The 25,389-nt window shown below is 45.8% G+C and overlaps 1 protein-coding gene and 1 long non-coding RNA gene across 3 annotated transcripts in view; both read right to left on the bottom strand.

The window, feature by feature from the left end:
- Positions 1-25,389, bottom strand: part of LOC308577042 — a 130,489-nt gene that overhangs the window by 19,157 nt on the left and 85,943 nt on the right. The gene's annotated exons all lie outside the window — the stretch shown is intronic.
- COPS7A (COP9 signalosome subunit 7A) lies at positions 13,351-23,575 on the bottom strand. 2 transcript variants are annotated; one of them, XM_081176956.1, is made up of 8 exons: positions 23,448-23,575; positions 21,786-21,996; positions 19,868-19,943; positions 18,503-18,591; positions 18,206-18,408; positions 16,079-16,184; positions 14,543-14,694; positions 13,351-13,970 (listed from the first exon to the last, which is right to left on the bottom strand). In XM_081176956.1, exons 2-8 carry the CDS (start codon positions 21,945-21,947, stop codon positions 13,931-13,933), a joined length of 828 nt encoding a protein of 275 aa, XP_081033082.1. In that variant the 5' UTR covers positions 21,948-21,996; positions 23,448-23,575; the 3' UTR covers positions 13,351-13,930. The 2 variants fall into 2 exon arrangements, with proteins under 2 accessions (XP_081033082.1, XP_081033083.1); XM_081176957.1 differs by lacking the exon at positions 23,448-23,575 and adding an exon at positions 23,225-23,386.

Below are 25,389 nucleotides of genomic sequence, written 5' to 3'. Positions count from 1 at the left end.
GAGCAAGATGTCTAAAAGCCAAAGGTGGTGTTGGTGCTGTGCCCTGATTGGCTCCTTTCAGTGGCGTAGCGTGGGTTGTCAGCACCCGGGGCAAGGCAAGTAATTTGTGCCCCCTAACCTGTGGATTTGCGCCCCTAACCCTAACCCCCAGATGTTGCGCCCGGTGCGGCCGGCCCCCCTGCACCCCCCACGCTACGCCACTGGCTCCTTTCCTCCATCCCCATAGCTAATAAATAGGAACAAATACTCCTCTGTGGAGTTTGCAACCTAAATCATGCAAAATAGTCAGCCTTGTTGTTCTCTTTCTTTCCCCTTCCCGATTTGCAAAGCATGACGCCTGTTCTCAGGAGAGCTTTTGCTACACATGAATCACAGCTGGGTTTGGATTTGCTGGTTGTTCTTCGTACAATTTGCATGGGAATATCTCCCAACTGGGGACTTTCAGAATGATGTTAATGAATAATTATGCATTTCTCCCGAGAGGAGTTGTTGTTGTTCTAATTGAGGTGGTCTAGAAAGGTGTTAGTAAACTCCAACATAGCATAACTCCAACAAAACTCGGAGGCCTGGATGGTGGAGTAGGGTTGCCATATTTCAAACAGTGAAAATTCGGGCAGAAAGGTTGTTGATCAACACGGCCAACATGGGCTGCCATATGTCCTGATTTTCCTGGACATTTGGGAGATTTCCACCCAGACACTCCTGGCGAATATGGTATTCTGGATATGTCCAGGAAATTCCAGACGTATGGCAACCCTACAGTGGAGGGGTGTATGGGGTGTTAGGGGAGAGGTAGTATCTCTTGTGGGGGACACATCGTGCTCCTTTTGGGGTAGTTTGTCCACCTTTGGTCCCCACCCTGCACTCAGCTCTCACCTGTGACTCCTAGAAGCCGTCAGCATGCAACAGCAGCCAGACCCTGGAAAATGGCTTTGATTGGCTGGCTGAACCAGGTGAGGGTAGCTGATGGGTCTCAAACCCTCAGTGAGTTAGGGACCTCCCCTGCATGTGAAGACAGGCTCTAGTGGATTGAGCAGATGAGACCAAGAGAGGGTCCAACAGTCAAGAAGGCAGTTTCTGTTAGGATATTCTGTTCCACCTTACAAGGAGCAGGCATGACTGTCACATGCCTGTTTACAGTCCAGCACAGCTTGCTGGGAACTTCCGTTTTGTGTATAGCTTTTGCTTATGCTGCTTGCTTGGACATGAAAGGGAGAAGCCATGTTTTTCCTTTGTCCTGAATAAACTGCTTGTAAATATGCTTTACATATGCCTCTATCTGCTCTTCTGTTGCAAAGAGTTATTTACTCTGCTGATTAGAGCGTGCTCCAGCTTCTGAAGAGTTCTGAAGCTGCTGGTCACTGTTTCATGCTGTGTCAAGGACCGGAGATCGCCCGGGTATGGGCCAGTGGGCTGGAGCCAGCTGGGGGGCCTGCAAATTGCCCCCGTTTCCTTGGACACATCTCAACAGTTTCTACACATGTTGTAGAAGTGAGGGGCAGATGGGGCTCATCAACCTGGGAAGGTAGCCCATTTAGAATAATGAAAACCCTGGTCCTAAACCTCCACTACCTTGTGGGATATCTTCTGGAAAAGAGTAAGCCGTAAACCCTACACAAATCTAGAGTGATGAGCCTCAAGAAAATTAACATGGATGGGGACTGGGCAACATATGAGCAACTGCTAACGAAAGAGAATGGGAAATGGAAATTAAAACCATATGAGCAGATTAAGGGGTATGTGTATGATTGGTTACACCACTTCCAAGTCAACGAGATGTTTAGAAAAGAGGCTAAAGATAGAGGGTATGCAGATAAAGAATCGAAATTTCAGAGGGAAATCATAAATTGCGAGGAGAAAATAATATCTAGAATGTACAAAATGTTGTTGGATTGGAACCTGGCAGATGAAGAAGTTAAGACAGTAATGGTTCGATGGGCTAATGATGTGGGCCACACTATACAATTTGAAGATTGGGAGAACTTATGGAAAGAGGGTCTGGATTTTACTGCATGTATGACTGTGAAAGAGAATGTCATGAAGATGTTTTACAGGTGGTATATAACACCTGTGAAATTGTCAAGAATGTACAAAGTGGATAGCAAATGTTGGAAGTGCGAGGAGAAGGAAGGTACTTTCTACCATATGTGGTGGGAGTGCAGGAGAGTGAAAGAATATTGGGAAGAAGTTTACACTGAATTAAAAAAGGTCTTAAAGTATACATTCACTAAAAAATCAGAAATCTTTCTGCTAGGAATATTAGGGAATGAAATTAAAAAGAAAGATCATAAACTTTTGTACTATGCAACAACAGCCGCAAGGATAGTTCTTGCTCAAAAGTGGAGAAAAAAGGAAATGCCAACAATAGAGGAGTGGAGATCGAAGTTACTAGACTACTCGGACTTGGATAGGTTAACGGGAAAGATTAGACACCTAACAGACCAAAAGTTTGCCAAGGACTGGGGGAAATATGCGGATTACTTGGAACATCTTAGTGAAGGTCAAATAACGTTAAGGGGATTTAGAGAAGCACTGTAAAAGAGGAAGAGGTATTGTTTAAGGAAAATAGAGGTGAAAGAGTAACTAATGACAATACATAATAGGCAATGTGTTTTTTAGATTTTTACTGCGGAAGATTCACGGGCGGGCTGAAGGAAGTCCAGAAAGAGATGACTACGTTAATTTGTTGGAAAAATTTTTTATTGTATATATGGAATATTTGTTTCGTGCTGTAACTTCTTTTCTTTAAACTTTTGCTTTGTTACTTTATTTTTTCTTTCTGTTCTTTACTTTTGGAAAATCAATAAATACTTATCTGAAAAAAAAAAAAAATCTAGAGTGGAGTTCCTAAGATGGATGGATGACTCCTTGTATGCCTCCTTCCGGCAACTCCTGCAGCCAAACTGGTGCCAAGCATATTGCTCTGCTTTCTTTTGGACCCCAGAAGTGAGTCCGAGAAGGGGGTCTTGTCATCTGGGCAGCCCAGGAACTCCATCCACACTGCCTAGGCTTGCACCCCGGAGAGGTCACTTCGGTGCCTGATCACCTCACCTGTCTCCTGAGAAATCTCTACGTGGGACAAGAAGCTACAGTTAGAACTGGATATGGAACAACTGATTGGTTCAAAATTGGGAAAGGAGTACGGCAAGGCTGTATATGGTCTCCCTGCTTATTTAACTTATATGCAGAATTCATCATGTGAAAGGCTGGGCTGGATGAATCCTTAGCCGGAATTAAGATTGCGGGAAGAAATATCAACAACCTCAGATATTCAGATGACACAACCTTGATGGCAGAAAGTGAGGAAGAATTAAAGAACCTTTTAATGAGGGTGAAAAAGGAGAGCACAAAATATGGTCTGAAGCTCAACATCAAAAAAACGAAGATCATGGCCACTGGGCCCATCACCTCCTGGCAAATAGAAGGGGGAGAAATGGAGGCAGTGAGAGATTTTACTTTCTTGGGCTCCATGATCACTGCAGATGGTGACAGCAGCCACGAAATTAAAAGACGCCTGCTTCTTGGGAGAAAAACAATGACAAACCTAGACAGCATCTTAAAAAGCAGACACATCACCTTGCTAGCAAAGGTCCGTATAGTTAAAGCCATGGTTTTCCCAGTAGTGATGTATGGAAGTGAAAGCTGGACCATAAAAAAGGCTGATCACTGAAGAATTGATGCTTTTGAATTCTGGTGCTGGAGGAGACTCTTGAGAGTCCCATGGACTGCAAGAAGATCAAACTTCTCCATTCTGAAGGAAATCAGCCCTGAGTGCTCACTGGAAGGACAGATCCTGAAGCTGAGGTTCCAAGACTTTGGCCACCTCATGAGAAGAGAAGACTCCCAGGAAAAGACCCTGATGTTGGGAAAGATGGAGGGCACAAGGAGAAGGGGACGACAGAGGACGAGATGGTGGGACAGTGTTCTCGAAGCTACCAGCATGAGTTTGACCAAACTGTGGGAGGCAGTGGAAGACAGGAGGGCCTGGCGTGCTCTGGTCCACAGGGTCACGAAGAGTTGGACACAACTAAACGACTAAACAACACCACCACAGCAGTTTGACTTCATCCCCGGAGGCACACTCCATCGTCTCTCGAGACAGATGCCAACAACAACAGGACAGTGGGACAAGGAGGTGCAGGTAAATATCATGGGTGGTAATCAAGTCATATAGTTGCAAGCTAAAATCAGGCCAGGATGAGGAAAGGAAAGCTGCAGTGAAGGTATCCCAAGAGCGCACACAACACCTTTGGCAGCAGGCAGAAAAAGGAGCCAGAATTAAAGGAAATGTAACATAACATCAGCCACTACAGTAATAATGTTCAGCACTTATCTTGCTCTTTCCATCTTCCAAGTGATTTACAAATGTTAACTAATTAATTAATCTCCCTGTCCTCCCTATCTATAAAATGCAAAATCATGGGTAGGCTGAGAAGGAAGATAAGATCCCTGGAGTTTGGGTAAAAGGCAGAGAATGAAAGAGAAAGAGAAAGAGAAAGAGAAAGAGAGAGAGAGAGAGAGAGAGAGAGAGAGAGAGAGAGAGGGAGGGAGGGAGGGAGGGAGACAGCATGCAAGGAACCAAGGAACCAAATGCCTGGTAATTGCAATCTTGCAGTAAAACCGAGATGACGTATTTGCTCCTGGCTGGGCCCCCTCTGCCATGTTCAGTTGCAAGTCCCAGAAAAGGAACTTGTGTGCGTGCGCACAGACATGCATTAACAGTTCTGGGCCTTCTTCACATGTTAGCCCTCTTCTTCCCCAGTTAAATCTCTGTTGCATGAGGTGGCAAATCTTAATCCTAAAGTAAGGTTGCCATATTTCAAAAAGTGAAAATCCGGACACGTAATTCTAAGGAAATTTGCCAAATTCTGACATGGGTTGCCATACCTAGTATGTATGGCATTTTTTATGATTTTCAGAAATTCCGCCTATTTTCGACGGATGAATCCCAGATATGTCCGGAAAAACTCCAGATGTATGGCAGCCCTACCTAAACCCACTTACCTGAGAGTAAGTGCTACAGCGTGCAATAGGACTTATTTATGAGTAGATGTGGTCAGGATTGTACTCTCTCTACATCAGGCATAGGCAAACTCAGCCCTCCAGATGTTTTGGGACTACAACTCCCATCATCCCTAGCTAACAGTTCCAGTGGTCAGGGATGATGAGAGTTGTAGTCCCTAAAAAGTCTGGAGGTCTGAGTTTGCCTATGCCTGCTCTACATCATATTCATTCCTCAGGGTTTCTGAACGTGACTGAACTGGATGAAATGAGCTCATAGATTGGGAGTCCTGTCTTTGGAAAGAAGATTCCACCTTAGTGAAGGCAGCTGCATTTAGGTAGCTTCTGGGTCTGTTACCATTCTAGGGTTTTCTAGGGTGACGTACGCATTCTATCCATTTAAAATTTCATTTTTAGTTATTTGGATCATGCTTTCAAAAGAGTTAGCAAAGCAGTTTACCTGAAAAGAAACTATACGAACAGTAAAGCAGTAAAAGCAAACAAAATATTAACAATAATAATTTATTATTTGTACCCCGCCCATCTGGCTGGGTTTCCCCAGCCACTCTGGGCGGCTTCCAACAAAGATGAAAAATACACTAAAACAATCCAATTAAATCAGTCCTGAAATGTCTTCTGAAGTAGGAGGCTTTCGGACTGAGCTTGTGTTCTCTCCCCCAGTAAGAGACTTCTGCAGATATAGTGTCACCAAAAAGGAGCCGTCTCTGGTCCTTGCCACTCTCATCCTCCTTGACAATGGGCCCGAAGGAAAGGGCCTCCCTTGCCAATCTTAACATTCATCTGCACAGAAGTGCTTATTCAACTAACCTGGTCCCAGGTCTTAAAGGTTGATAGCCACTTCTTAAATTGGAAACAAAGTGGGAACCAGTGTAATTGTGGGGCTGGTTTAATGCGCTCCAGCCATCTTGCTTCTTATCAGCATCCCAATAATTACTTTATACCAAGTGCAGTTTTTGAAGGCAGACCTAAGTTGGTAGCATTGCAGTAGCTCAGTCTCGGTTTGATGATAATAATAATAATAATAATAATTTATTTTTACGCCGCTTGTCTGGCTGTGTTTCCCCAGCCACTCTGGGCAGCTCCCAACAGAATATTAAAAACACGATAAAACATCAAACATTAAAAACTTCCCTAAACATGGCTGCCTTCAGAGGTGGTCTTAAAGTCGGATAGCTGTTTATTTTCTTGACATCTGATGGGAGGGCGTTTCACAGGGTGGGTGCCGCTACCGAGAAGGCCCTCTGCCTGGTTCCCTATAACTTGGCTTCTCGCAATGAGGGAACTGCCAGAAGGCCCTCGGAGCTGGACCTCAGTGTCCGGGCTGAAGGATGGAGGTGGAGACACTCCTTAACTAGAGCGTGGGCAACTATGAAACCTTCCAAGTCTCTTTTTCCTCTCCAAGAGTTTGTGAAAGGTAATGTCTGGGTTAAACACAACACCCGAGTAATGGCTTATTTCCATGTCTGATACCTTCAGATCTTTCCCTCCCCACATTTGTTGGGGTTCTTAGATCAAAAGATTTAGAGTGGGTATGAAGTGACTTCAATCCTTTTCCTTTGTGAACCTGAAAAAGGCCACCGGGTCTCCATCCTGCAGGCTCTCTGCATTCCTTAGCTGCAGGGATCACCCTTCCTCCCAATTTTCATGCTGGCTTTGCTTTTCAAAGGCAGGGAGTTGGCACAGACTTTTGGCAGGTGCTCAGGGATTATGTGAGATTAGGTTGCCATTAGCACCTATTTCATGTGTCCCTTTTTGCCTTTCCTGTCTCCCCTTTGCCCACCATCCTGAGGGGAGGGGCTGGAGAGTTATGCACAGATCCATAGTTCTCTTGAAAGGGGGGGGGTGTATTTGAATGAGGATTGTGGATGTAGAAAAGCTACAAAAACTGGATGGCTTCAATAACTCCTGTTCTTAGGTCTTGTTCTTTTTATTGCAGTACACGTAAGATTTTTATTGAACCCTTTTTGCAGAAATTCCCAGGATGATTGGATAGATTTAATGCTTTTTTCCACTCCTTTCAGATCAGAACACACCCATCTCTTCCAGGGTGGCTAAATATTGTGCTGCAGTATGCAGGGATTAATTTTCACAAACATATAATTTTGCTTTTCATGCCTGGCGTTTTATAGTATGATCCAGCTATTAGTAATTTTATTGATGTGGGTTTCTATTTTGTTTTCATAGAATCATAGAATCATAGAGTTGGAAGAGACCACAAGGGCCATCGAGTCCAACCCCCTGCCAAGCAGGAAACACCATCAGAGCACTCCTGACATATGGTTGTCAAGCCTCTGCTTAAAGACCTCCAAAGTAGGAGACTCCACCACACTCCTTGGCAGCAAATTCCACTGTCAAACAGCTCTTACTGTCAGGAAGTTCTTCCTAATGTTTAGGTGGAATCTTCTTTCTTGTAGTTTGGATCCATTGCTCCGTGTCCGCTTCTCTGGAGCAGCAGAAAACAACCTTTCTCCCTCCTCTATGTGACATCCTTTTATATATTTGAACATGGCTAACATATCACCCCTTAACCTCCTCTTCTCCAGGCTAAACATGCCCAGCTCCCTTAGCCGTTCCTCATAAGGCATCGTTTCCAGGCCTTTGACCATTTTGGTTGCCCTCCTCTGGACACGTTCCAGTTTGTCAGTGTCCTTCTTGAACTGTGGTGCCCAGAACTGGACACAGTACTCCAGGTGAGGTCTGACCAGAGCAGAATACAGTGGCACTATTACTTCCCTTGATCTAGATGCTATACTCCTATTGATGAGGCCCAGAATTGCATTGGCTTTTTTAGCTGCCGCGTCACACTGTTGGCTCATGTCAAGTTTGTGGTCAACCAAGACTCCTAGATCCTTTTCACATGTACTGCTCTCAAGCCAGGTGTCACCCATCTTGTATTTGTGCCTCTCATTTTTTTTGCCCAAGTGCAATACTTTACATTTCTCCCTGTTAAAATTCATCTTGTTTGTTTTGGCCCAGTTCTCTAATCTGTCAAGGTCGTTTTGAAGTGTGATCCTGTCCTCTGGGGTGTTAGCCACACCTCCCAGTTTGGTGTCATCTGCAAATTTGATCAGGATGCCCTTGAGTCCATCATCCAAGTCGTTGATAAAGATGTTGAATAAGACCGGGCCCAAGACAGAACCCTGTGGCACCCCACTAGTCACTCTTCTCCAGGATGAAGAGGAACCATTGATGAGCACCCTTTGGGTTCGGTCAGTCAGCCAGTTACAAATCCACTGAGTGGTAGCATAGTCAAGACCGCATTTTACCAGCTTCTTTACAAGAATATCATGGGGCACCTTGTCAAATGCCTTGCTGAAATCAAGGTAGGCTACATCCACTGCGTTCCCTTCATCTACCAGGCTTGTAATTCTGTCAAAAAACGAGATCAGGTTAGTCTGACATGACTTATTTTTCAGAAATCCATGCTGACTATTGGTGATCACAGCATTCCTTTCTAGGTGCGCACAGACTGTTTGCTTAATGATCTGCTCCAGAATCTTCCCTGGTATTGATGTCAGACTGGGCGGTAATTATTTGGGTCCTCTCTTCCCCCCTTTTTGAAAATAGGGACAACATTTGCCCTCCTCCAGTCTGCCGGGACTTCGCCTGTTCTCCAGGAATTCTCAAAGATGACTGCCAGTGGTTCTGAGATCACATCTGCCAGTTCTTTTAATACTCTTGGATGCAGTTCATCTGGCCCTGGAGACTTGAATACATCTAAACTGGCCAAGTATTCTTGTACTATCTCCTTAGTTATTCTGGGCTGTGTTTCCTTTGCTGAATCATTTGCTCCAAATTCTTCAGGTCGGGCATTGTTTTCTTTATCGGAGAAGACTGAGGCAAAGAAGGAATTGAGGAGTTCAGCCCTTTCTGTGTCCCCTGTTTGCATTTCACCATCTTCTCCTCTGAGTGACCCCACTGTTTCTTTGTTCTTCGTTTTGCTACGAACATACCCATAAAAGCCTTTTTTGTTGCTTTTAACCTCTCTAGCAAGCCTGAGTTCATTCTGTGCTTTAGCACAGGTGTCAGGTGTTATTTTATATATCTGCAACAAAGTTTCTTTCTGGTCACTGATTGTAACAAAGAGATCGACTGATTGAAAAGCCCTAAATTTCCCCTGCTTCACAACTGCAATACAGATGTTCAAGGGTTGCTTGCTGCAGCTAAAAAAAAAAAGTATACCGGGGGCGGGAGGCCTGTGGTCTAAAGCCCTGAACCTCTTGGGCTTGCTGATTGGAAGGTCGGCAGTTCGAATCCCCGCAACAGGGCAAGCTCCCGTTGCTCTGTCCCAGCTCCTGCCAACCTAGCAGTTCAGAAGCATGCCGGCGCAAGTAGATAAATAGGTACCACTGTGGCGGGAAGGTAAACAGCGTTTCCATGCGCTTTGTTTTCCGTCACGGTGTTCCGTTGCGCCAGAAGTGGTTTCGTCATGCTGGCCTCATGATCCGGAAAGCTGTCTGTGGACAAACACCGACTCCCTTGGCCTGAAAGCAAGATGAGTGCCGCAAACCCATAGTCGCCTTTGACTGGACTTAATCATCCAGGGGTCCTTTACTTTTTACCTTTACCTATACCAGGGATAAGGAATGCAGGTGGCACCGTGGTCTAAACCACAGAGTCTAGAGCTTGCCGATCAGAAGGTCGGTGGTTCGAATCCCCGCAACGGGGTGAGCTCCCGTTGCTCTATCCCTGCTCCTGCCAACCTAGCAGTTCAAAAGCACGTAAAAAGTGCAAGTAGATAAATAGGTACCACTCTGGCAGGAAGGTAAACAGCATTTCTGTGTGCTGCTCTGGTTCGCCAGAAGCGGCTTAGTCTTGCTGGCCACTTGACCCAGAAGCTGTACGCCGGCTCCCTCAGCCAATAAGCCGAGATGAGCGCCGCAACCCCAGAGTCGTCTGTGACTGGACCTAATGGTCAGGGGTCCCTTTACCTTATACCAGGGATACAAACTTGAATAAAATATTGCGGCGGGGGCAGGTAAGCCCCACCTCGCATAATCAGTCATGTGACACAGCACCCAAACACTATTTGAAGAGGAATTCCCCTCAACTTTGAAGGGGTCAGCCCCCTCAAACATTTTTTTGGGAGTGCCAAAGGGACCTCAGCCCCTAGGCGTTGGTTCCTATAGAGTATACATATTATCAGTAATTTTATTTTATTTGCACAGTGTCGTCAATGTACATGGCTCTTCCTGGTTTCCTAGTGGTATGCAGCAAGACACAGTAAAAGGAGTGGGGAAGTTTCAGAAAACAGCATTGGAGGCACCAAAGGTCCTGATGGAAGGACATGTGAGAGCTGTTTTGGCTGAGGGAATAATCTTACTCTGCTGCAGGTCTAGTGAAGGACTTGAAATTTGAGGGTCAACAGACTCAAGACACACTATTGGTTCCCAGGGGCCGGAATGGAAACGCGACATAGATGGAACCAACCATTGAGGCTGCTTTGAATCACCAGTACCCAATTTTGATGAACAGGTGCCCAGATGGATACAGATACACAGAGTGGTTTCCCCACCCTCTCAAACCCAGACAGGACTTGGGAGTTTGCGTATTATCTTCTTGAAATGCCTGTGACTTCCTTCTACCTACCCATTATCAGCCATGACCTTCCTTTTGCGTCATAATTCCCATTCTGCTTTCTTTTACTTCTCCCAGTAAAGCATGGGGGGTGCCTCTCTTCTGTTTTTAACCAAGACAGTTTATAACTAATTATTATTATCTGTGCCCCAACCTACCCATACCAATGTCATAAGTGGCTCCCTGTACGTTTCCAAGCACAATTCAAAGTGTTGGTGCTGACCTTTAAAGCCCTAAACGGCCTCAGTCCAGTATACCTGAAGGAGCGTCCCCACCTCCATCGTTCTGCCCGGACACTGAGGTCCAGCACCGAGGGCCTTCTGGTGGTTCCCTCACTGCGAGAAGTGAGGTTACAGGGAACCAGACAGAGGGCCTTCTCGGTAGTGGTGCCCGCCCTGTGGAACACCCTCCCACCAGATGTCAAAGAGAACAACAACTACCAGACTTTTAGAAGACATCTGAAGGCAGCCCTGTTTAGGGAAGCTTTTAATGTTTAATAGGTTATTGTATTTTAGTGTTTTGTTGGAAGCCGCCCAGAGTGGCTGGGGAAACCCAGCCAGATGGGTGGGGTATAAATAATAAATTATTGTTGTTGTTGTTGTTGTTGTTGTTGTTGTTGTTGTGCGTGTGGCTTGTTTTCGAATTCAAATCAACAGCTCATCTTTAAAGCCATGCTTGGTTTGGGATCCAGTGCCTAGACCATGGGTGGTTAACCCATGGAAGGGGTGCCTGGGGGCCTGATCTGCACCCCTCTTAAGCAACTTTTTACTGGCCCCTTCATATCCCCTTCCATTTTGGCAGCAACAGCAATAAGGGAAGGAACACAGCACAGCCGTATCTTGGATCTCGAATGCCTTGGCTCCTGAACAAATTGGCTCCCGAGCGATTGAAACCCGGAAGTGAGTGTTCTGGTTTTTCAACCATTTTTGGAAGCCGAATGTCCGGCTCGGCTTCTGATTGGCTGCAGGATGCTCTTGCAGCCAATCGAAAGCCACGCCTTGATTTTCAAACGGTTTCAGGAGTCGGACTCCCGGAACGCATTGTTTGAGAACCAAGGTACGACTGTACTAGGATGGGTGGAGAGGTTTAAACTTCAAGGATGCAAATCACCCCTCTTGCATCACCAGATCACTAACTTGGCGAGCAAGGAGGAATCACTCTGCCTGCGTGGGTGCAATTATGTGTGAAAGTGTGTGGTGGCCACACCAACTATTTTACCACTCGCACTGCTGGTGTATGGCTCCCAATTGGCCAAGCAAGAAGCCGTATCAGAGTTCAAGGACATATTCCAGTTAGGCAAAAACAATCGAGGGAGGTACAAAGCAGAGTGTGGCAAAGCCTTAGAAGAGGCCTGAAAATGAGATTAAGAGTAGGATGGTAGACTGTATTTCACCCCTGGGCCAGATGTTCCTCAACCTGGACCCATTTATTTAAAAGCCTAAAGATATGTTTCTGCTAATTACCTTCTTCCAGAAAACGCTTTCAAAACAGATTCATCGCTGCATAGCTCAACGAAAGGTGCATCAAACACACTCTCCACATTTTCAATGACCAGCAGCTATCAGCTGGAGATATATCCAAAATATAAAACAGGACTACAGTGGTACCTCAGGTTAAGAACATAATTTGTTCCGGAGGTCTGTTCTTAACCTGAAGCACCACTTTAGCTAATGGGGCCTCCTGCCGCCGCTGTGCGATTTCTGTTCTCATTCTGAAGCAAAGTTCTTAACCCGAGGTACTATTTCTGGGTTAGTGGAGTCTGTCACCTGAAGCGTCTGTAACCTGAAGCGACTGAAACTCGAGGTACCACTGTATGTGTTTCTGCATGCCAAGAGGATTTTCTGCAGAAGTGGAGGTCTAGAACTTTTAACTACCTTTTAATGGCTAAGTAAGAATTCTATTTTTAAAAAAGTTTTTTTAAAAAATTGATTTTCATCAAGTTATGAATGAAAAAGCACCAAGTTTCCTCTGTGGCTAACCATTTTCAGTGGTGGGTATAGATCTATCCCACCCCTTGATTTTAAGATGTGCATATATATTGGTCTCTGCTAGAAATGGATTGCAAGAAACCACAACAGGTTCCACACCATGAGAGCACCTGGGCCAAACATGGCACAGATACTGAAATTGCACATTTTGCCAGACCACTGAGGGAGGAGTTGACTTCATTTTTTAAGGCTCAAAATGGTCAGAAACCCAAGCTCATTTTAAAAAAACCCACACAAAACCCACACACAGCTCGTTCATTTTTTCAGATATTAGAGGGTGCCTATACAGTGTGGTCTCTCCAGGAATGCTGCAGATTTTTGCTGCCTATGCTACTTCTGACACAGGCAGGCAAAAATGTTCCTTTTGGTTGATACAATTTACATCCTATGCCCTTTGTGTTTTTTTGTGTGGTGGTGGTAGGGCTACTGGGTTGTTTTTTTCATTTTTATTACGTATTTTGTGGTTTTATATCTTGATTTTATTCTGTGAACTGCCCTGAGACCCCTGGGTATAGGGCGGTATATAAGTCCAATAAATAATAATAATAATCCCGCTAGTTGGTCACCAATGCAATAAAGTGCAAGGGGCAAGGCTTCTCTCTCCTGTGGCCCCAATCTCTCATTTCAAGCAGGACACGAAATAATTCTATCCCATGCCAAATGGAATTCTTAGCTCCACACACATCACCTCCCATCCTGTTTCCCCAAAAAGAGAAGGGTCTCCAGTGCAGTAATGAAATGAAACCAAAGTGAAGACAGCTCCTGTAGATATGTCCATAGATTTATTTCTTTAAATCACTTTATATATTTATACTATTTTTTCCCCAAAACAATCCATCCGACACACTCACACACGCCCCCTCCCCACCCCTGATCCCAGGAAAGCAAATGATTGAGATGTCAAGCTGCGTCCCAGAGCAAATGTCCCAGGATCTGCTTGCAGAACTAAAGTGGCTAACAGCTGCCAGATTCACTTCCACCCAGGCTTCCACCATATTCTGTTGGGTGCAAAGATAACTGAAACAGAGGTCACTTTATCGCTCTTTAAAATGCACCCCACACGAGGATGGGGACGGGGAGAGACAGAGAAGAGGGAAAGAAGAAGAAGAAGTCGTCACAGGCAGAAAATAAGTGGGAAGGATTAGGAGAGAGCAGCAGAAGGCGAGAATGGATGAAAGTATCAGGGGAGGAGCAAAACAGAAAGAACAAACTACATGCAAGGGGGGGGGGAGAGAGAAAGAGAGACTGGGAAAGGGGGAAGGGATTGCACAGAAAGACATCCAGGTTGGAGAAGAAAGCATCACACGTGGGACATCTGCCGTCCTCCCCAGCCAAAGGTCCTGCTAGTTCGACTTGGACCAGATCTTTGCACTGCCTCTGAGCCTGCAGAGAAGGAAAAGGTGTTAGAATGAGCGCCAGCAGGAATTTTCGCCTAAATTAGGGATTTTATAGACACTACGTGGTTAATGGGACGCGGGTGGCACCGTGGGTTAAACCACAGAGCTTAGGACTTGCTGATCAGAAGGTCGGCAGTTCGAATCCCCGCGATGGGGTGAGCTCCCGTTGCTCGGTCTTTGCTCCTGCCCACCTAGCAGTTTGAAAGCACGTCAAAGTGCAAGTAGATAAATAGGTACCGCTCCAGCGGGAAGGTAAACGGTGTTTCCATGCGCTGCTCTGGTTCGCCAGAAGTGGCTTAGTCATGCTGGCCACATGACCCGGAAGCTGTACGCCGGCTCCCGTGGCAATAAAGCGAGATGAGCGCCGCAACCCCAGAGTCGGCCACGACTGGACCTAATGGTCAGAGTCCCTTTACCTTTTACATGGTTAATAATCACCGAGCCCCAAGGTAAGGGAGTTGAACTGTAGGCAAAACACAAGGGGTGTGGGTGTCTCTCTGCTTTCCTAGCCCATGTGCAGGGAGAAGATGGCCAGCCTTGAACAGGATTCCACCTCACCCTTTGCCTTTGGAAGCCTTTTTGCTGGCCTGGCGCTGGTTGGTACCCGGAGCCGGTTCCCGGAGTTCGGAGAGATGCTGCTCAGGATCCTGGGATGTCGCTGCTGCGGCGGCGGCTGTCGTCACTTTAATTGTCTTCTTCAGATTTGCTACCTGCTGGGGCAAGAGGGCAGGGGGAGTGGGGAGGGAAGAGAAACAAGGAGAACAAAATTAAAGTGCCCAATTGAAAGCAAACAAACAACAGCATAGTTCATTATCCTGGAGGCAAAAAAACCCCCCTATGTATGCACCAAGAATACAGGAAAGTTCTCTCCTGGCAGCTCAAGGAGAAGGTAGCTAGGCAATGCCTCACCAGACTTAACTGAGGGATGTTATCTTCTCTCAACAGCCCATCCAAGGTGTACGATTTCTGATTTAGGAGGGATCTGTCTCTGCAAATGTTGCTACAGAGTTCTCTGGTGTCCTGTACAGTTTGCTGCAGGGACTTTCCATTTAAACTGAGGCTGCATATTTGTGCGTCATCTGATGTCATAATGATGTCAGATACTGATGATTAGGTTGTCAAAGTTGGCCCACAGGAGTGGGAATGATAAGGATATGGCCTGCCAAGCCGAGAAAATCCCCCATCCCTGCTCTACATACACTTTATGGCAGGTGAACTAATGCCAGTGTACTGGAAGAAACAAAGATCACCAGGGTCGAAATGTTGATTCTTCAACATCAACTTCATGGGACTACAGTGGTACCTCTGGTTACGTACTTAATTCATTCTGGAGGTCCGTTCTTAACCTGAAACTGTTCTTAACCTGAAGCACCACTTTAGCTAATGGGGCCTCCCGCTGCTGCCGCTGAGTGATTTCTGTTCTCATCCTGAAGCAAAGTTCTTAACCCGAGGTACTGTTTCTGGGTTAGTGGAGTCTGTAACCTGAAGTATATGTAACCTGAAGCCTATGTAACCTGAGGTACCACTGTAGTCATGTTTTGGGGTGCCCAATTATCGTCTTCCAAAGCAAGTACTCTATTCCCAACTTAAAAATGGAAAGTGTATTGCTGGTGGTCAACAAAAGAGGCTCAAAGAATCCCTCAAGGCAAGTCTAGAAAAATGTAGTATAAACACCGAAACACTGGCCTGCGAGCACTCCAGTTGGAGAACAGCCTTTACCAAAGGTGTCATGGGTTTTGAAGATGCTCAAACCCAGGACGAAAGGGAGAAACATGCTAAGAGGAAGGCACGCTTGGCAAAACCCTCACCATGATCAACTCCTGCCCGGAAACCTATGTCCCCACTGTGGAAGGATGTGTGGATCCAGAATTGGCCTCCACAGTCACTTATGGATTCACTTTTGATACCATGTTTATGGAAGACAATCTTACTCGGCTACGAGTGATTGCCAAAGAAGAAGAACGAATTGCATCTCTGAGTTTAATTCATTTGGGGGAGAGTGTACTGTAGCCGCTCAGTGTTCCAGGACTATAAATGCAGCATAAAACCCTATGCTTCATCACCATGTTAGATACCTCAGTCCTGCTCACTCACCTCGCTCTCAATCTGCTGCTTGAGACCCAGCTGCTGCTCTTTGTGCTGATTAGCCCGGCTCACTTGTTCTTCGATGCTCGAAAGGACGACCTCACAGCCCTGGCACCTGTAAGAGGCAGGCAAAAGGTGAACAAGGCAGGACAGAGGCCTACAAAGCAGCCTGATAAGAGAAGCACAAAGGCTTAGAGAAGGAGGAACACAGGCATCAAAATACAATTCTGTAGAATTATAGGAAGCAAAGAAGTGGGAAAGATGGCAGAAGAACATGGGATGTATCATACAGGGCTGCAATACATACATAAAAATGCCACCGTTTGCTTTTTAAAGGTTTCGTCAAGTAACATTTTTTATGGCCAAAAAATAAACATTGTAAAAATAAAATTAAAAATGCCACCATTAGGTTTTGCCACAGCTAGGGCCAGGGTTATTTATGCCACAATCCCACTGAAAAAGCTCAGTTTGCAACCACTGAAATTCAGTTTCTGAAGCACCTCAGCTTTTAATTTAAAATAAACCACAAGCACACATACAAAGTTGTTAGCCCTTACTGCTATAGTGTAAGCTTTTACTGTGCAACCTTCCAGAGAACAGAAGGTTAACAAGATACAAATCCCACAATTAAAACGGAAATTTAAGCAATAAACATAGAATTCAAATATGCCAATGGGCTTGTCCGATATTGAAACATCCCTGCTCACTGCCAAGTCTGAAATAGTTTTTGCTCAGGTTCTAGAGGCTGCCAAGGTACAGAAGGAACCCCTGTGGGTCACATAAACCTCTGAAACTTGGCTTTCCTGAAATGAAATGGAACTGTAAGGGGGCTACAACAGCACAAAGAAATTTGCTCAAGTAAAGAACATAGCATGTAAAGTGGAAGGCCTTCCAACTCAGAAGCGCCACAAATACAAATTCACGGTGCAAATGTAACCCAGTGGTTCTTATCTTCCATTGATTGTGACAGCTTGTATGGTGCAGAAGGGAATGCAAAATGCCACAAAAACTCATCTGAGGCTGATGAAAACAACAGCAGCCAAGGAAGAGGTTCTATTACACTCATGTTTTCAGTACCAGCTTTGGGGGGGGGGGAGATTTTAAAATAATTATCAATAGGTGTTTTGGTTAAAGTTTTAATATCAGCTTGTGGAGGAGATGAGGATCTGCGGAACCAAAGTAGGGTGCAAGGTACCTGATGACCCATACCATAACACAGTTTTGATAAGTGGCTATCTGGGGTGTTCTTCTGATTCTTCAGCATGGCATTAAGTACACGGGCTGTAGTTAAGGGCAGCCTCATCCCTGCCCCAATCTAAGCTGCTGGAATACAGCATCAGCAAAAGGTAAGCCTTGGTCCCTGGTATCTGAGGGCTGGCCCTTCTTCCACCTGCTAACAAGCAGTGCCAACAAGCTTTTGTTTTTTGTTTTGCAACCTGGGAATCGTCCCAGCTTTCCGTGGGGTTTTTTTTGGGTCATACCTGTTTCTGATCCTCGAAGTAAAGAGAACATACTGCTTTAAATGCATTGTTGTAGCTTTTTGTGGGGAACTAAGAAAGGGAGATATTCAGGAATTAAAAAGTTTGGTGTATGAAGCCACTTAGCCATTCTCACATCATAACACAAAACGGTTAGCAAAAGAAACACATGGTGGACACTGTGGAGCACCCAACAGTGTGGCGCCAAGGAGGAGGAGGTGGAAGAAGAAGAAGAAGAAGAAGAAGAAGAAGAAGAAGAAGAAGAAGAGGAGGAGGAGGAGGAGTTTGGATTTGATATCCTGCCTTTCACTCCCTTTAAGGAGTCTCAAAGCAGCTAACATTCTCCTTTCCCTTCCTCCCCCACAACAAACACTCTGTGAGGTGAGTGGGGCTGAGAGACTTCAGAGAAGTGTGACTGGCCCAAGGTCACCCAGCAGCTGCATGTGGAGGAGCGGAGATGCGAACCGGGTTCCCCAGATTGCAAGTCCACCGCTCTTAACCACTACACCACACTGGCTCTGGAAGAAAGAGTTGCTATTGTTAGATTCCACCCTGCAATAAGGATTACGTCCAGTTCCTTCTGTCAGAAAAACTCAAGGTTACAGCCTGCCCCACTGGTCTGTGTTTGGCCCGTGCAAGTTCACAGAGTCTTCCTTACCATTCCTGAAGGGTGCGAGTGATGGCGCTGAGTTCCTCCCTGCGGATGTCCCTCCCAATGCTGTAATCGACCTCTAATCGCTGGTTGCGTTGGTCCAGGCTCCCCCGCAGTACATCTGCGTACACGGCCTCAATCACCAAGTCTTCCAGCTGACGCACATTCTTCAGCTGGAGCTGCTCCAGCAGCACTGCGTACGGAATGCACTGTGGGCGGTGGTGGGGACACAAGCTGGCGTGAGGCGCAATCCCCCCAAAGAATGAGGAGGGCAGGCAATAGAACAAGAGGCACATAGATTACCTTGAGCTTGGAAGCCAACGTGACAACAGACAGATGGCGCAATTTGTTCTTCTGAGCCTCTGTTAACGCAGGCAGATTCCCAGCTTCAGCTGCTCTCGGGAGACAAGAAAGAATAGCTATTATCACAGCAGGTTCAATTCCCTCAAATCTTCGTTGCCAGTTTTGGATTAGGTTCCACCGTCTCTTTCCATGCTCCATCTTTTTTCCAAATTTCTATTCTATTATTTTTGGGTCAGTCTCAGAGGCCCTGCTCTCAAACTGCTAAGGTGGGTTCTCCCCTTCAGCAATGGACAAACATTTACATAAGCAGAACACATAAATACACAGTGATTTTCCCCCCAACCATCCAGTAATCCTACACACACACACACACACACACACACACACACACACACAGACATATTTTGGGATCTAGACCCTGAAAGCAACAAATCCAGAGCAGGCCAGCAAATCTAAATAAATGCAGCTTCTGCTTTTCAGAACATCTACCCACCCCATTCAAATAATGTTTGATGTTATCGCTACCAGTAAAGGTAAAGGACTCTTGGACAGTGAAGTCCAGTCAAATGGGACTATGGGGTGCAGCGCTCATCTCGCTTTCAGACCGAGGGAGCTGGCATTCGTCCACGGGCAGCTTTCTGGGTCATATGGCCAGCATGACTAAACCGCTTCTGGCACAACGGAACACCGTGACGGAAGCCAGAGCGCATGGAAACGCTGTTTACCTTCCCACAGCAGCGGTACCTATTTATCTACTTGCACTGGTGTGCTTTCAAATTGCTAGGATGGCAGGAACTGGGACAGAGCAACTGGAGCTCACTTCATCACGGGGATTCAAACCGCTGACCGTCTAACCGGCAAGCCCAAGAGGCTCAGGCGTTTAAACCACAGTGTCACCCGCATCTAACCACCCCATTCAAACAATATCTGCTGTTATCGCTACCACTCCAGAGCCTGCCCAAGAACTGAGAGCCATTCTGCTTATATGCAGCACAAGCCCACCGTACTTGGCCAGAGGCGGTAGAAAAAGGAGTTGCAACAAAGAAGTGGAGGATACAAAAATAGAGACGACAGATTAGCGAGATCACAAGCTATTGGACAACTTCCACAATACTTCAATATCCAATGGCCCCATTTTGTATCCTCATCTCCTTTCTGATCTATAGAAATGTCACCCACATACTTCTGCAATTCTTGATCCTAGGCAGGATTGGTCCGGAGCTGGTACACCCTGATTTAGGATAAAGGTTTTTATTTTATTTCTCCAGATCCCTTAATTGCATTGGCTCTGCTCTTGGTTTTCTATACCTTCCCTCACAATCACAAATGACAGTTCCTGTTTCCCAAGAACAAGAGAAAACATACCTAAGTAATCTGAGTATGTTCCATACGCAAAGACTGTGAGCAGGCGGAATACAGCGGAGAACTCACTGTCAGCTAGCTGAAGGAAAGTGGGGGGGGGGGGGGAGAGAAACACCAGTAGAAACATATGAGAAATGACAAACATTCTATTTGCTTACAACATCCTTTCCAATCTGTCTCAAAGGGAGCACAAGTTTCATTGCTAATGAAACCGAATTTTGCCCTTGCTCTTTTATTACAAAGGATTCTTGCTCACAAAGGTTGTGAGCAGTGAATATTGTGGGCCTGTCTCATGAACTTCCACCCCAGCTGGAGAGCAACTTAGGCCAAGTTCTCAGGAATATGGGAAACCTTTGTATGGGCTGTACCACTCTAGACAAAGGTGGGGGCTCACAAGATGTAGTGTCCCTCTATATAATAATTTTACAATCCCTGTATGCAGAGAACTAGATGCTAGGAAGAGTTCTAGCGTGGTCTTCTCTTAGAAATGCCAGTTTTCTATCATTTATTGACATATGTCTCCAATGCGGCCCACAATGCAGCGTGTGTTTGTTGCACACACTCCTCACAACTTTCCTCATCTTAAAGGTAAAGGGACCCCTGACCATTAGGTCCAGTCGTGACTGACTCTGGGGTTGCGGCGCTCATCTCACTTTATTGGCCGAGGAAGCCAGCGTCCAGCTTCCGGGTCATGTGGCCAGCATGACTAAGCCACTTCTGGCGAACCAGAGCAGCGCACGGAAACGCCGTTTACCTTCCCGCCGGAGCGGTACCTATTTATCTACTTGCACTTTGACGTGCTTTAAAACTGCTAGGTTGGCAGGAGCAGGGACCGAGCAACGGGAGCTCACCCTGTCGCGGGGATTCGAACCGCCGACCCTCCGATCGGCAAGTCCTAGGCTCTGTGGTTTAACCCACTGCGCCACCCGTGATTCTCATCTTGGCTGGCTGTATTTTAGAGGTGCTCAAATTGCAACCTTTTGTAGCTGAGAAAATGCAATCCCTGCTCAGCCACAAAGCTTACTGGATGACTGTCACTCAGCCTAGCCTACTGCACAGGAAAATGGGATAAATTTATAATCTAGCCAGATTTTCAAGAAGGTTGAGAGGGTGAAGAGCAGAATACCTCCCTGCCACTACAGCAAGCTTTTCTTACTATGTATTAGGATTCTGTGCTGTTGTCATTGAAAAGTATTTAAAGGAACACTGTATGACAACTTAGGAAAATGGTATACTGGCAATGGCTTCCATATTGACTTCTCTGGCAAATGACCCCTAAATACCAGTTATGGACCTTCTAAGCACTGCAGAGGATGCACCATGTAGCGCACTAGCTAGTCCTCACCATAATTCTTGCAAACTAATAGCATGCCAGGGAAGACACACTAGCCCTCCCTTAACGCCACCCATCGCGAGGGAAAATCAGCAGCCCTACAGGGAAACTTGTGTGCCATTACTGATGACCTCATTCCAGAATCCCAGGTGGCTTTCAGGAACCCCAGGGCTCCACAAATGCCATATGAAAAGCGCCTACACATAGCATGTTTTCTTCCATCATTATGGGGAAAGGCCCCTAATCCCCATTCATTTCTACACGCCAGTTTGTAGCAGATAGTCAGCGAGAAACCTGCTGAAGCTGCTCATTTAAACCGAGCGCAGAAATAAAGTTGTCAGGTGGTGTGAAACACTGAAATCCTGCTTTGTAGGGGAAATATATACTTTTGTAGAGGTATATATAAAAATAGATAGGTAGATAGATAGATAGTGCTATGTCAGGGCTGAGAGAGGCTGCCTTGCCTACCCTAAAGAGAGGTATGAAGGTTTACTTCAATTTGGGGGGAAGGGAGTGGATTCTGTCATCTACCTGCTTAGAGCACTATAAGGTTCCCTAGACCTTCGTCTCTCACATCTCAGAGCTCACCTCGCGAACGTTGGGCATGTCCAGCAGTTCCCCAAAGACGTAAATGCCAGGGGCTTCGAGCACTTGATGAATGAGGCTGGCCAGGGCAGCTCCACGGGCAGATTTCGCCAGCAGCAGGAACTGCTCCTGGTTCTGCCCCGTCACCTTCACCTCGGCTGCCATGATGTCACCAAGTCAGCCTGCTTCAGGGCCAGACCGCAGCCTCTACAAGCTAAAGGAAGGAGCAAGTTTGACAGCTGAAGCTTTCCCTCCCATTCTTTCCCCAGAACAAAAAATCCACGTTAAACATGTACAGTGGTACCTTGGTTTGCAAACAGTCTGGTTTGCATACATTTTGGATTACAAACATGTCAAACCCAGAAGTGCGTGTCCCGGTTTGCAACTTTTTTGGATTACAACCCGTTTTGGGGGGGTTATGAACAAAAAAAATTTGGAGGCCCCATTGGCGAAAGCATGCCATGGGTTACGACCTGTTTTGCTTTACAAACGGACCTCTGGAACGGATTATGGTTGTAAACCAAGGTACCACTGTACATTTACACAGAATAGGAACACAGAATTGTACCAAGACTAGTGAAGTGAGGTGAGAGAATATAATTCCCTGCTAGAAAAGTATCCAGAGAATATTCTCCACAAACTGTAAATTCTAATGTAAGAACCAGTTTTACAACCCACCTTTAAAAAATCTAGTAAATAATAAGTCAAGCTCATATAAACAGAAGCTGGACGGCAAAAATTTTTGGGTTAACTCCTTAACAATCCAGGTAGCCAAAGAAGGCTGCATTCCTAACCCGATCCCACCCATGTCCCACTTACTTGGGAGCAAGGCCCTCTGAATTCACTTGGGCTTACTTCTGAGTAGACATGGTTAGGGCTATGCTGCAGTTTACAAAGGCAGCTGCACCCTGCCAGCTCAGGGCTGTGTGTAAGGTAATAAAGAGCACACGGGCAGATCCCTTTGGGTATGCAGGGCCTGTTCCAGGGAAAGGAAAGGTAGGTGGTGAGGGGGGAAGGAGAGAGAGTGGGGAATGGGGGGCGAGGCATGAGGGCACCAGCAGGATCAGCGCAAAGAACCTGAGGGATGGAACAGGTGGTAGAAAGGGAGGTCCAACACCTGCTTTTCAGGCATAGCTGTCAAATTTTCCCTTTTCTTATTATTCGGGATAAGGGACTTTCCCTTAAAAAAAAGGGAAACGTTGACAGCTATGTTTTCAGGTGAGCGGTCCAGGGCCAGTCCAATACATTTTGGTGCCTGAGGTGGACCCCAAAAATTGTGCTCCATTTCCCCAATAAGGAAAAAGGGGTAAGGGAAGACTACATCATCATCATCATCATCATTATTATTATTATTACATTAAGGACAAGGTGGGGGTGGGGAAAAGAATGATACCGGGATCTACTGCCCCTGTGGATCCTGTCGCCTGAGGCGCTCGCCTCACCTTGCCTCGTGTGTGGGTCAGCCCTGAATAAATAAAGGTCAAGATCCGGATCTGCTGCCCCTGTGGATCTTGCTGCCTGAGATCCCCTCTCCTCTTGCTTCCTGGGTGGGCCGGCCCTAGCAGTGGGGGGGCCCAGACCCACCTCCCTCTCTCTCGTCTCCTCCACCCCACCCCCCCCCACCCCCAGGCAGAGGAGACAACCGCTTGCCAGGCCGCTCCCTACCTGAGGACTTTCCCTTCCCCGCTGCTGGGGAGACCCTCTCTGCCAAGAGACAGACCACTTCCGGGTTGGCGGCGTCACAGCTGCCCTCCAGGCCACGCCTCCTCGCGCCGCCGCCTCATTGGCCGGCTCTTCGCTTGGCCACGCCTCTCTTTTCCCTCCGCGGCGGAGTCGCTTTCCGAGCGGCGAGGTCGCCTCTAGCCTTCGGCCGTGCGTCTATGGTTGCTTTCGTTTGGGCGGGAAACCGCCCGTCGATTTCTCCCTCACGCTTGAATAAGGGCCGTTTGCCTGAGGGAAAGTCCTGTCCAGCCGAGATCATATTAGTCGTATTTCCTTCATAAAATGTAATAAATCGCTTGGTGGTTCAAAACGCACAAAAAAAAACACCACCTCAAAAGCCGTTTGCGGAAAGCTAAAACGGTTAAAACCGTCAAAGTCATTCACAAGCCCGCGCTTGTAAAAATAAACGTTAAATAAATAAAATAAATAAAGTTAAGACGGTAGATTACCTCAACTTTCTTTTTTTTTATATATAAATTTTTTATTGCGTTTCTTTCCATAGGTTCACAGATTCTGTTACAAAGCAAGAAACAAGAAACAATTTTTAGAAATAAAGAAGAATAAAGAAAAGAAAAGAAAAAGTTAAATATGTTTCAGATCATCTTTCTATAGGTTACTTTCCAATGGACCTCCTCACGTCCTCCCAACATTGCGTTCTTTAATCTAACAATATCAGCAATTTATTACCTTGTTTCACCGCTTATTGTACCTTTCAATTTATTATGTTACCAATTTCAAAAATTTGTGATTCAATTTTAGTACCTTTACAATAAACATAATATATTTGTTTCAAATTTGTCTCCTTTTTTTTGTCATGACTTACTTTGTCATTTACCTAATCAAGTTGCAGAAGCATGACGTTTCCTAAATCGTGCACAATCTTAACATTCAAACAACTTATAGTATTTTTGCAAATAGTCCTTGAATTTTTTCCAGTCCTCCTCCATTGTCTCCTCGCTCAGATCTCGAATTCTGCCAGTCATTTCTGCCAATTCCATGTAGTCCATCATCTTGCGTCTGCCAGTCCTCCAGTGTGGGTAAATCTTGTGTCTTCCAATACTTTGCGATTACCTCAGCTTTCTAAGCACTTCACATTGTGGGCATATAGGAGAATAATATAACTCGGTGGCCAGTCGCCAGCCGCACACCAAAATCCCGGCCAAAGAAGCCTCCCGCCTAAAAAAATAAAAATAAAATACAGATCAAAACGCGCAGTGAGAAAACATGCCTGCCCTTTTGCTCCAGGTTTTGGCAGTTTTAAGGCTGGCTCTAGAGTACAGGATTTCCTTTCAGCGACAGGAAAATGTTTATTAAAAATGAATAAACGAGGAGGCAGAGTACCTCTGAGCATGTGCAAAGTACTCCCCATTCCCCTCACAAAACCTAATCTCTTTCCCACTGTCAGAGTTTCCCAAACTTGGGTCTCCAGCTGTTTTGGGCACTACAAGTCCCATCATCCCTAGCTAGCAAAAACCAGGGCTCAGGGATGATGGGAACTGTAGTCCCAAGAGACAGCGGGCGACCCAAAAAATTGTGGGGAAATGGGATGGTTATAGAAGATCTGTTCAAAAATACAATAATAGTTTTGACTCCGTGCTGGCATTCGAGTGATAAAGGAACTAAAAGGAGGTGGACAACATTTAAGGATTTATTATGTTTTCAGAATGTATTGGAAAAATTATATAGAAAGGTTTATTGTTTTGTGTACATTCAAATGTAAGATAAAATATATGCAAAGGGACTTGACAGGAAGTCAAAGTTGAAGAAAAGATTTTGGAAGATAAAAGGGGGGAAATATTTACTTCCATTATTATCATTTTGTGTGGGGGTGTCTGCACATATGTGTGTTTTTGTATGCAATGTTTGGGAGGAATAAGACGGTAAA

This window comes from Podarcis bocagei (genome assembly GCF_964188305.1).
Source record: "Podarcis bocagei genome assembly, chromosome: 17".
Taxonomy (NCBI): domain Eukaryota; kingdom Metazoa; phylum Chordata; class Lepidosauria; order Squamata; family Lacertidae; genus Podarcis; species Podarcis bocagei.
Note: the sequence above shows the minus strand (reverse complement) of the source record. Positions and strands in the feature narration are given on the sequence as shown.